The 13,585-nt window shown below is 28.8% G+C and overlaps 1 protein-coding gene across 1 annotated transcript; it reads right to left on the reverse strand.

The window, feature by feature from the left end:
* Positions 1–3,565: 3,565 nt before the first annotated feature.
* Positions 3,566–11,990, reverse strand: LOC112680317 (sodium-coupled monocarboxylate transporter 1-like). The gene is made up of 11 exons (XM_025550368.1): positions 11,614–11,990; positions 6,630–6,789; positions 6,438–6,555; positions 6,199–6,266; positions 5,990–6,144; positions 5,620–5,869; positions 5,432–5,541; positions 5,176–5,359; positions 5,003–5,089; positions 4,312–4,475; positions 3,566–4,147 (listed from the first exon to the last, which is right to left on the reverse strand). The coding sequence occupies exons 1-11, from the start codon at positions 11,790–11,792 to the stop codon at positions 3,871–3,873; spliced, it is 1,752 nt and encodes a 583-aa protein (XP_025406153.1). The 5' UTR covers positions 11,793–11,990; the 3' UTR covers positions 3,566–3,870.
* Positions 11,991–13,585: the final 1,595 nt, after the last annotated feature.

The raw sequence follows: 13,585 nt of genomic DNA on the forward strand, positions 1-13,585 counted from the left end.
AGTAAATATTTCATAAAAAATCAATTACTAATTGCCACTCAAACTTTATCCAGGTTAAAATTAATCACGAACAAAAACACTTGTATAACAATAAAGCCAAATGAAACAATGATATTTACTTAAAAATAATTCATAATTTTATCTATAAATATAATTGTCATGTATTTAATTTATTTTATTACTAATAAAACGAAATTACAAGTAAGGTATTTACTATTGGTAACTAGTAGCTGAAAAATTTTAGTGGCTAGCAATATTCTGTCAAGTTACTAGGTATAAATAACTTCTACGGCATTAAACATAAGTATATCTGTTGATACATTTTGTTAAATATTGATCTGCAATAAAAAATTTAACCAACCGAATGACATTTTAGTTTTCATTTCCAATATAAAAAAAAAAATTAAAAATAATATTTTATTTCTCCAAGCAATTAAAAATACATTATTTATTAAAAATGGTTATCAAAATTAACATATAGATTAATAAAAATTAATTACCATACAAAGATATATTATTTTTCAGTACAATAAAACGCCTTAGTTTAGTATCCAGGAACCCCACTTGGTATTCTTCGACTTCAGTGTTGTCAATTTTTTTATCAGTCTTTTAATTGGGATACATAAATATTTTGATGCAAAGACCCAAGAGTTTGGGATCAATGTTCTGATCCGAGGGGAACAAACAACTAACGACAAGTCAAACAGTGATTCTAACAAAAGTGACTATAGCCGCATAATACATATATGAAATGGAGTATATTGACCACACGTTTGGACTCAAGTAAACATCCTCGTTAAATCGGTGTAATCAAACCATGAGCTTACATATTTTTCAATTCAGTGAGTGTAAGGCCAATACGATTAACAAATAAACGTTCAGAGGCTGTACTAATATTTAATGAAGATGGGGTTATAATTTTGCTCCCACTCACTTGTAAAAATAAGAATATTAGCTGCATTTTTAAAAAGTATCTATTATTTAGTTGTTCAAAACACTTTCTTCATTCCAATTTATATATTCGAAAACCCCTAAAAATATATTTTTTTTATTTACTTAATTAAAAGTTGCGACACAAATGATGTATTTTATCATCTCCAAGTTAAATATTTTCGACTTCACCGTTTTTGGAAGTAGATCATTTTTTTAGATCTAGTACGGTAAGACTATCGAGTAAACCTGTATAATTATATATGTTCTGATGTTGATATTTTTCATTTTAACTCTTTACATGTGTTGAATTAGTTTTTATCATCAGATTTATTAAATTATATGCTTAATCTCTGTATAGTTGGCTTGTATGAATTTGTATTACCTTTCCATTTTGAATGGGAACATTTGTATACATATTAAATTCAATCGCTCGTAAAGCGACGGCTAGTTTATGTCCAAGATCGCTCATCATTGAATTAAATACTATTATTATTGTTCAAATATGAGTAGCTTTATCGTTTTCTACAAAAATGATATTAGGCCTTTGCAAATTATTCCGATAAGTCTTCTAGGTCATCTAAAATACATCTACCATTTCATTAAGGTTACTAATAAATTCAACGCTGGATATCATTAATTTTAATACATTGTATTTGCTTCTTTATTTTAAATCTCTTGTTAAATCTGTTGAAGTAGATTTACGTTTAGAAATATTTATGTTCATAAAGAGCTGAAAAATGATTTATAACAATATTTATTGTTCGTTTATTAGAGTCCAGTAACTAGACATAACCCAGCAAGGAAAAAATTCTACCTATTTTTAAAAAATTTTTTCTAAAATTTGCTTCTAGTCTTAACACATTTTCATTTTTTGGTGATTGGTGATATAAAGAATATAATTTTTCTGTAAATATTTTAAAATGATTTATTCCAATAACTTAATTTACAATAACATTATCAACAAGCCTCTTCAATAAACTTCAATAAAAATAGAATTTCTGTATTATATTATACTAGCGACCCACCCCAGCTCCACACGGGTATTATCTGGATCTGAAATAAAATAAATTTGTAGAAATTTGTGATCATCGGGTTGATGTGGTAATAAGCTCCCAGCTAAGTGATACATTTATTGTCATGGTAACACACTACACATATAGTACAATAATACAGTTTTCAGTCTTCAGCTTTCAGTCTTATCTTTTTTTTTTTTTACAAAAATCCTTCCTCTTGAATTACTTTATCAATTAAAAAAACCCGCATCAAAATCCGTTGCCTAGTTTTAACATACATTGGGACGGACGCGGGACGACTTTTTTTTTATACTATTTAAAGATTTTATGTAAAGGAAATTTGATAATTTTATTCCATTTGATTATGATAAATAAATGGCAATTATTTTTAATATTTTTTACGAATAGGAATTTTTAAATTGTAATTTTAACCAATCGGAATGGATGCAAAAACTAATATTAAACCATGGTTAAACCGATATATTTCTTGTTTAACTTAGAAACTGAAATCATAAACTAAAGCATACACATTATAGATTACACTCTAGTGATTTCAGTGACATTCAGTGGCGCAGCAAGGGTATGGCGAACTGTGCCTACGCCAGGGTCGCGAAATTGTCCAAAAGTCGTATTTTTATCTTACAATCAAATCGAAATTTTTCCATTATACTTTTTGAAATGTATAGATGTTTTCTATTTATACCTACGCACTTCATGTGAATTTAATGATGAAATTTTGAAAATACACAAGGGCATTTAAATAAAAATTTTATATGAAGAAATAATCTATGAATGTGCTAGTCATAAAGCGAGAAAACCAAATTTTCAAAGTTCAAAATTAACACTGTAATAATAACTTATAAATATAAATTGTATACTTAAAAAAATTAGTAAAATTAAAGGTTAAAAAAATATCGTAACATCAAATTTTAATTGGTTAAAAAAGCGTTTTTTGTTGTACAGTTTGCCAGGGGCGCTAGCGAGTCTTCCTACCCCACTAGTGACATTAATTAATTTATATTATTTATGTAGAAAATGCGATATTCCTATACAGTTTTATTCTTCTAGTGAACCATTAAATCATTGTTTACATTTATTATCTGATGAAAAAATGGGATTGAAATTAGACAAACATATATCTTTTGTATATTTATTATAATCGATTCTCCTGCCTAGATTCAAAAATTTTCTTTCCTTCATCTAATTAGTCACTCGATCTACTAATACCTTTTATGTTCCACGAATTTATTATTCTGCCTATTAACCAATTTTATGAACATCGTGTAACACTAACATATTTGACATTTATCGTTTCATTTTTTCTCATCACATAATATATATATAATATATTATATTCAAAAATTCAACACATTTAGGGTAGATCCTGCAGCATTACATAGCAATAAAATACTTCTTTGAAGAACCAATGTTTAGAATTATTAATAATTCACAGAATCATAAAATGTTATCATAAATTAAAATCAAACGTACTCAGTGATTTTGTATTTTTGTATTTTCCAAAACAAATATAAAAATTTTACATAAAATATAAAAATCAAACATAATTGCAGTGTATTAAAATATGAAAAATAACATTTAAATATGTATTCATTCATTTTGTACAAAATTGTTAAAACTAGGTATTTACATTGAAATAAATATACAGAAAAATAGTGCTCTAAAATACGGGTAAACAGTTTATACATAAGAACTTATCCCAAAGCAATGGTCATATTAAATTATATAAATCTATATTACCAATCAAATTAGTTATATACAAACTGAACCGTTAACGTATACTAGAACACCGGGACCATTATATTTTGTTGTTATAAAATCTATATTATTAAATTATTATAAAAGGGTTATCAACTGTTATTAAAACTCTCACAAAAATGTATGATCCTGCAGCAGCTGTCACATATCAGCCCGGTCGTCCTAACGTATCCAGAGAAACTATTTGTCCAGTTTCATTTTTGTTCAACATTTCTCTGTTTTTATAATCTGGATGCATAAGCTGTCGAATAATTGGCGTCAAAAGTCTAGGATCGACTTTCTGGTCCGAGGGAAACAACCAACTGACGACTATTCCAACGATTATTCCAATAAACGTACCGATGGTACTGTAGTGCATATACGAAACGGTGTAAATTTTCCACACTTTCGGGCTAACGTACACATCTTCGTTCATTCGGTACAACCTAAAACCATAAAGCATACTACTGCTGAACTTGGATAATTTTTTAAACACTTAAGATACTTATTCCTGTAGTATTTTAAATAATATATTGATTTAGTCCACTTCACAACAATAAAACAACTGCTTGACGGTTTGTAATACTCAAATATCGTATTAATGTCTTACCCGGTAAGATCGATCGCGCGTCTCACGGTAATATTTGTCGGACATCCAACAACAGTAACATTTTTTTCGACAAATACCAATTCGTTTTTGGTAATAGCAATCTGAGCACCAAAAACAATCCAAGTCATAACTCCTATGCTGGCCAACATCCCATACATTGCGCCCTAATCAAAACAAAATAATTTGATAATGATAAGTAATATATGTGTGAGTGTATGTGAGTGGTAACGAATACAAGGATTTTAATCCAAGAAAAAATTCCATCTATTAATTTCATTAAATTAAAATTAGATTATTCTATTATTCTTTAATTTGTACTTATTAATTTGATTTATATTACATCATATGAATAAATACAAAATATTACTTCACATTATTAACAATTGCCTGTGTACATATTATTCTGACATTAAATCTGCATTTAAATTAGTACAGTAGTGCATACTCAATATATTAATTGGCGTTTTATTGAATTTGATATCAAAGTTAAGGAAACTGATTCAAAATGCAAAAATAATGATATATAAATTATTAGTTCCTATAGAAATACGTATTATATAAATAAATAATAAATAATATATAAAAATAATATAATAATAATGTATTATAATATATAAATAATAAATATTTATAAATAAATAATAAACCTTTACTGAGTTGTGATTCAATATTAAAACTGAAAATTACTCACCTTAGAGTTTGCTCGAGGAAAACATATTCCCAATGTGAAAACACTCATTATCGCTCCATTAGTTATACCATACAAACTAAGTGATAACTAATAAAATAAATGCATGTTTCCGTTATAGTTTAACAGCTTAATAAGTCTTGCAACTTATTACCATTTGCCCAATAATATATTACCTGCATTATTCCCTTCAATTTTTCTACCACAATTATTAAGGCTGCGCATATAATTCCTGCTATCACGACAGTACATTTCATGATAGTGCTAGCTGTCAAATCTGAACATTTTATGCCGATCAATTTCACCACGAAATCTTCGTAAATCGTACCAGATACAGTGTTAAGTTGTGCTGACATTACACTACAATACGAAATCTGTTCGGTTAAACGGTTCAGAACTCAAACAGGCACGCCACAAAAATAAATTATTTACCTTAGAGAAGTGCTTATAATACCAGATATAAATATACCGGTAAGTCCTGGATATTTCCCGGCGACATCCATAACAAAATACGGCACTAGATTTCTATCACTATTGATGTACTGAAATAAGTATACATTTTCGTAAATTATATTTCATTATATTTAAATGAAAATAATTCACTAATGAAATGCACTCACGTTAGCCGAAATGGGGTCGCAATCTTTATATTTAGCGTAAATTAACATTCCAATTAAACCGGTTAAGCCTTGCACTACGCCCACGCCAAGAAGAAAGTACATCAACGAATACCTAGCCTTTTTATATGAAGGCAACGACACGAACCGTTGAACAGTGCCAGGATGTATACCAAGATGTGTAACCCATTGTATCGTCATACCAATACCAATGGTCCAAAAAGTATTTCTTAGAAATGGATTCGGGTCCATCCTAAAATTTTAATGATAAAATTACATTACGATCTCTTTTTAATGAAAAAAGTTAATTTTGTATAAAATAATAATATGACTTCAAATGCAACATATAAATAAATATGCGAGCGTCACATACTTGAAAAATTCTATTCGGTCTCCTTCTCGATTTGATTTTATCAGACTATCAAATCCTCCGATTTCAATGAGACCCAGAATGACAACGATGATTATTGAACCAGAGGTAAAAACACTCTGAATTGCATCTGTCCATACCACGGCCTTGAGTCCACCCTACAATATTTATTACATAATAATGGTCTGAACGGTTTTGTCTATATTACTTACAATAGTGGTGTAAAATATACACACAGTACATATGATTAAAGTCACGATATGCACATTTATATCCATAACTGTAATACAAAAAAAAAATAAATAATATTAACTGTTTATTCTGATAGATGGAACTTAGGTAAATTGATTTTCGTTCACTTTTTTACATTTTCAGATACAACATTTTAGCTATTTAATCATCAGTAGGTACTTAGTCATTATTGTTCACTTCGCTTTAAAGTTGTACATACCTTGATTAAACGCTAAGGCTGATATGTAAATCATAACCGGTACGAATAGTAAAAGAGAAATTGTAAAAATTAATGATGACAACCCTCGGACTCTGGAATCGAATCTAAGTTCCAGATACTATAATTAAATGTAAATATTAAAAAAAATTCTTTAATGTAAAATGATCAATAAAATTGATATTAAAATTATACTTCGTAAACAGATGTCAGTTGGAGTTCATAAAATATCGGCAAGTATATTTGTAATACCATAACAGACACTACTGCAATTACTACGATAACAATTAAATACTGTGTCCCGAAGTTGTATATTTCCGACGGAACCCCGATCAATGACAGTGCAGAAATGTGACTATAAAATAACATAAAAATTAGTTCTAAGTACAAAAAATAATTACTATTTTAAACAAAAACAACATCAAATAAAACATTAAAAATTAAGACGATGAAGTTATTATTATTTGCAAATATTTAAAATCGTTACTTTTAAAAATAAATCAAAACCTACATTGAACTTTTATTGGTTATATTTTTGAAATATATGACATCCATGCATTTTTGTATAAACTTCATAAGCAATTTGAATCATTCCAGAATTTCGTTTATTTTTAAAATGTTTGTGTTAGTATTAATCGCCAATTATAAATAAATTGTATAATATTATATATATTTTTGAATAAGTCAAATAAATATAATACTATCCTTTACGAGAAAACAAAATTATAATAAATTGATCAATGGGATTATCTATAAGAAGGATAAAAATGTTCGTTGACAGACTTGACACTTTTCTCATACCACGTTTTCTAGAAATAATAGCAATAATTTTTCAAGTACTCAAACAATTATTTGCTTATCAATTATAATAATATAGTAAGTAAATATTAATTTGTATAGTACATGCTTATGATTATACATTTAATGTAATTAATACGCAAGAAAACAGTAATTTAGTTAGTTTATCATAATTATATTATTTGTAATTATTCGAATGCACAATATCACTGGTGTCCTATAGCAGCATTAAGTGACATAACCAATCGGATTTTTTCGAAAAATATAATAATTCTTCAATATTCGACAAAATAATATTAAACAAATCACTTAGGTGAAAACGGCCATTTTACACGATATTGCTCGGGGAAGACACGTATATTTTCTAGACCAGAGGTTCCCAACCTTTTAATCATCGAGTAACATCAGACATTTATATAATCAATACACGTACCATCTTAATTCTTAAACTTACTTAGGAGTCAACATTTTAATAACGTTTATTTTTATTATTCATTCATTTATTAATATTTTTTATTATTTGAAATCTATGAAAGTAAAAAAATCTTAATATTTAAATTACATTTATATTTTTTAAATTTAATGTGATATTTGTTGTTATTTATTTTGTACAAGAACATCAATATCAAGCTGAATAGATAATAATAATAAATTGCTCCGATTAAAAATCTAATGTCATCGATATTTATAAAATTAGATAATATCAAATAAACTAAACTAAATAATATTGAATAGTAATAAAAATAATTATACCAAAACATTTCTTTGGGTACCATCTACGAGCCTTCCGCGTACCACGGGTTGGGAATCCCTGTATTAAACCCACGAGGCTCAAACTTTTTTGATCCTCGACCATCAATTTAATTTATTTCAATGAATCGACTTCTCCTTCTTACCAAAATTATGTAAATGTTAATAAATATTAACTTAGTGCACACAAACATTTTATTCGTTTAAATTAAATCGTTAATTTTATGTAATATTAATTTGTTAAAACTGCAAACATGGTGGTAGTTTGAATAAACTATTAGGTACTTATATTTAATGTCACAAATTAGAGCACAAAAGGTATTTAAAATTGAGTATGTGTAAGAGTATTTAACAATAAATATTCCTCTAACTTTTGATGGTAAAGATTTGTTTCTTCAAAAATTCTTTAGAAATTAAATATAGATTTCCAACAGTTGGTTTTACAATGTATTCTATAATTAAAATGTTAGCATTTGATAACATAAAATAATTGTCTTTCATCGATAAAGCGTCTATTGTTGTATTTTAATTTTTTCATGCATTTTATCAGATACGTAATACCATGTAGCATGTACGTCTACTGACGGTAGATGATGAGTAAAGGGTATTCGTATTATTGCAAAGAGCGCATTTATCTGTTTTTATCGGTAGATTTCAGAGGACTTTTTATTCTACCCTATTAAAGACAAAATTATTATTAATAATTGAAAAATATTAAAAATATCAAAAAATTATTAAATGTTTTGACAACACAAACAACATCTATAGAGTTCAATTTATACTACAATTTATTTAGTTGTGTAGAAACAGCATGTATAATTGAGAATACTAACTCATAACATGATGAACATTAACAAGCTTATGAGGTTGAGTATTGTTTTGATTTTATTTGTATTTATTTTAATGATATAATTGATAGCAATTCTTGTGTTCTTAATGCATAATTAAATAATCTTTTATATATTTTATGTAGTTTAAATGTTAATGTTTTATTTGATTTTTCTTAATTTTAAATGTTATGTTGTATATATATTTCTGATTTTATTTGAATTTCTTTTAATAACATAATTGATAGCAGATCTTATGTTTTAAATATAAAATCAAATACAGTGAATTTTACTTAATATGGATACGTTGGTCCCAAATCTATTTGCTTGCATTAAGTGATTGGTCATATAAACCAAACTTGGTTCAAAATCACCTACATATTTAATATCGAAAAGTTTTTATTTTACACACGTAAACCATACAATTGAGGAAAAAATGTTAAAATAAAAAAACAATAATTAATTATATAATTTCGGAACGCATAATTGTTCAGTGATTTTACATTGATGGAGGAAGAGACTTCACTTTGTTCAAAATCCCAATTTTTTTTCTTGACGAAAAGGTCTTTTCGAGACATAGTCGAAAATGTTCACGATCGCATTGGAGTTCAATACAAAACTGAAATAATTATTGTTGATTTAGGAAAAGAAAGCTTTAATTCGACGATTGTAAACTGCGCTCAAAATACAGGTAAACACAAAATCACACATATAAACTGCGTTCGAGTTTTTATCAAGTGTAGAAAGGTGACATGTTAACTGCGCCCGGGTAAAATACCAGGTAAATACTTAATTCATTACAGCCATATAATATGAATGATTAAAAAAAATATGTAATTTTAAAAAGCAAAATATATACAAATATTACAAATAATAACATATAGTGGATACATATTCCTCAATTGGAATTTGACCACTATTATATTTATTAATAAAATTTTCTAAGTTTTCGCGTTTTTTTTTTTTGAGTTTTGGAATTTAAACTGTTCATTTATACTATTTAGTTTAATGTATACTTTTATTTGAATTTTTTTTTTAACTTTTCTATGAACATGAAAATATTTGGATGAGTTGTATAAAAGCTGGAATTAATGTGAGAATGAAAAGACTCGCATGCATTTGTGGTTAAAGTTGGCTCTGCTGATGCTTGAGCCCATATTTCAAGTGAATACTGAGCTTCTTCACTTATAATTACGTTTACCAAATAATCCGCAAATCGTTTCACTCTTTTGTCGTCAGGTTTTGATTTCATTAAATAATTGACAAAATACTTCCTGGACTTAGAAATGGTAAACCGTAACATTGAACTAACCATCTTCTAATATCAATATTTTTATTTTTATAGTCATTACTTAAACCATTTTGTTGGATACTTCTATTCCAAGACTGTGCAAAATGAAAGCGACGTACATAGAGACTTTAATAAGTTAATAAGTCGGGCGCAGTTTACACTATATCTTTTTAACATGGATAAAAATTCGGGCGCAGTTTACGTATACCCCTTTATTTTTTTAATTAAATTAAACTAGTATCAAAACCACATAAGTTTTAAAATTTAATGATTTTTATTACCTTTGATGAACACTATCTCATTGATACGTCAAAACTCAAGTGTATGTCTCATGTAGAGACTCATGTATAGACTCAATGGGCAGTCTATATCAAAAATGGGCCCGTTTGCAAAAGTAAAAAATATATTGATTTTAAGATATTCTTCTGCTAAAGAAAATTTACTAAAGTCAATTATTAATTAATAATCATGGAGGATTCATCCTAAAATCGTTATACTCTTCGGTTGTTTTTTTTTTAAATTTTTACAGTACACCCCAACTTTTTTTGTGATTTCTACAATAATTTTAAAAAAATCAATATATTTTGACCTATATTTTCAAAGATTTATCAACGCAAAATTAAACAAAAAAAGCTGCTGTGCTCAGTTAGTAGGAGATCGAAAACATTTTGATACAACATTTACAGTTCCCAAAATTGTACCTAAGAAAATTGCACTAAATATAAATTTAAAATCTTTCATATAAATTTTTAAATAATTTGTTTAATTTCATCTTTATTTTTGCTTTTAAAAATTATTTACGTTAATAATTTTAAAATATCAATGATATCGAACATCTAATAAAAAATCATACCTTAATGACCAACGAATTGTCAAAACCTTTTTAATGTAATTGAAATATCTTGTGTCTCGGAAGATAAAAGTAATTACCAATGTTTGATACTATTCGAAAAAATGTATACATTTTTTTTCCACGAGTCCATAGAAAATTTTTACTTCCATTAATGAAAAATGAATGTATCGTTTAGAACTAAGTTCAAGCTATGTGAAGCACAATGGACACATGTCGCTGATTTTTGATTCGATTTTAACCTAGCCTGAACGCCTGAATAAATACCGCTCATGTTGGCAGTCTCAACATAACGACCTTGACCACGAATTTTGAGCCAATTTAAATTCTTTCTTATTGCTACGATTAATAATTGATTCTTCTAACCCAGCAGTTATCTTACAGATGTATGACATATTGAATAACTATTGATAAATATAAATATTATATAATGATATGTTGACAAATATTCCTTAATATTATTGTTCTTGCGACAAAAACACACTGTTGAATAATACTAATTTATTGTAACTGTAATAATTTTGTTGTTGTTATCTCAATATTACACCCGCGGACGGTACAACGGAAGACGGTCTCGCGTTCCAAGGTGGCGGCTGAAATCGTTCGCACATCAGTCCCGCGTGCCGTGCACGGACACTTCGACGACAAAATACACATATCTACCTGGCGATCAGCGACATGGTAATCGGGAAGACGGACATGTGCCTGCCGCCCAGCAGGTACTCGCTGATGGTGTTCTGTTTGCCCTGCACGCACCCGTAGTACAGGCCTACGGACATGGACAGCGCGAGCATGATCACAAACGCCGCGCACTCCACGGGCCACTTCAACTGGACCAACATTTTCGGAGGCAGCGGCGGCGTTTTGCACGTACCAGCAGGAAGAGGGGGTGGGGTTCCACGTGCCGCGAGCGTCGAATGATTTTCTTGTCGCCGGGACAAGCGCGTGCCGTACGTTGGGATCGTCCCGTCACCGATGTGTAACTGATCGAATAGCACTGGGACGTGTCGGAACGGATTGTGACTGCGATAACGGTGACCGACAAGTGCAATGGTGTTAATAGTAGTAGTAATGATGATGATCATGATGATTATTTGTCGATAATATTTAATTATGGCCCGTCGAACATTTCCTCGATTAAAAGTTAAAAATAAACACAATTAACTGTGCATACGCAATATCATAACTCGGTATCCACCCATCGAGTTACTCGACCATACGTCATAGTTAACTCTCATAACTACGGTTATAAAGTAATATCATTTATTTATCGGTAAGTTACGAATTATGGTTCGTTCGTTGGATGTGTTTTGCTTGTTCCGCCATCCGCTACCCTCACGATGAGTATAACTGACTACAATCGTTCATCTCTTCAAGCTCCAAAGCGTATAAAGAATTTAACTTTTGGAGGATACCTACTCTACACATACAGTGTCACGGATATAAAATTCAGCGTAGTGGTGCTAGCGTTACACTTGCATTTTCACAAAAAAAAATATACCAATCTATACCCATTCTGCGTAATCCTTTACCCTCGGAATAATCTGTTTAACCTGTCAAATGTTGCGCTTTTGCGCTCCGATTTCGTATTTACAGCAATCGTAAGTTTTAAGAATAAATATTTGACCGTCGGACGAATAATTCAGTTTGTACTGTTAAATAGTAGAAGTTAGTGATTGACCAACATTAACGTTTGGTCGAGTCTTTTAATTTAAATCATTTTTTTAATGGGGAGGAGTTTGAATATTTAAACTTCCTCCAAACACGCCCCTGGCTGTAACTATTAATATTATCCTGATAAATCCTGATTCCGAGACTTTGTGAGTATCATGTTATCTAAATTATGTAGTTATTATGAGGCCCAAATCAGAATAAACGAAATTCATTTTATTTATAAGGCTCAATTTTAAATTAACAAAAATTAGTCCCCTGGATTACGGTGCCCTCGAAAAGTGCTCGTGGTGCTTTTAGGACACGGTTTGGGAACCACTGGTATAAATGATTGAAGCTATTTAATTATAATTACTCTATCAAAAAAATGTCAATTTTAATTAATTAAATATATATGAGATATAGAAAAAAAATATATATATATGTACACAGCATTAGTTAAAATTATTTTACGATTTATAATTAATGGTCATTGTATGTATGCTTACACGCATTATAGCTTATATTTAATAAATTAATACAGAAAATAATTGAAACTTTGTCCGAATTCTTCTTATTTTCCTTATACGGTCTCACCTTATATTTTATATGAGTATATTATAATTTATTTAATTTGATAATTTTTAAATGTGTTAGATATTGGTAAAATTTAAAATAAATAATAATTTTCAATATAAAATTGAAACTAAATTCTTTTTAATTTAATTCTTAATTGATTGGTACAATACGCTACAGAAGCACCATTCTTCATGATGCTCGTGGCCATCCCAACATATGCTATTGAACGCACTGAAATATTAACAGACAGAACTAATTACAATCTCATAACGAATACCATCTAGGTTCTATCAACTAGGCGCTGATTCTCAGTACACCAAGCACATATATACACTAGGGTGGTTCAAAAAATTTTTTTTTTCATTTATGACCCGGGCTCCCCTCAATTTTTTTAGACCTAACTATA

The sequence above is a fragment of the Sipha flava genome, unplaced genomic scaffold, assembly GCF_003268045.1.
Source record: "Sipha flava isolate LNK unplaced genomic scaffold, YSA_version1 176_pilon_pilon, whole genome shotgun sequence".
In the NCBI taxonomy this organism is placed as follows: domain Eukaryota; kingdom Metazoa; phylum Arthropoda; class Insecta; order Hemiptera; family Aphididae; genus Sipha; species Sipha flava.

Bases quoted from the DNA above. Each gene is read 5' to 3' on its own strand.
- LOC112680317 (XM_025550368.1), bottom strand. From the start codon at position 11,792: ATGTTGGTCCAGTTGAAGTGGCCCGTGGAGTGCGCGGCGTTTGTGATC. The intron at 5,090-5,175 runs GTAATATATTAT...TTATTTTATTAG, and splicing joins AATTGAAGGGAATAATGCAG to TTATCACTTAGTTTGTATGG. The intron at 4,476-5,002 runs GTGAGTAATTTT...TGTTTTGATTAG, and splicing joins TTCCTCGAGCAAACTCTAAG to GGCGCAATGTATGGGATGTT.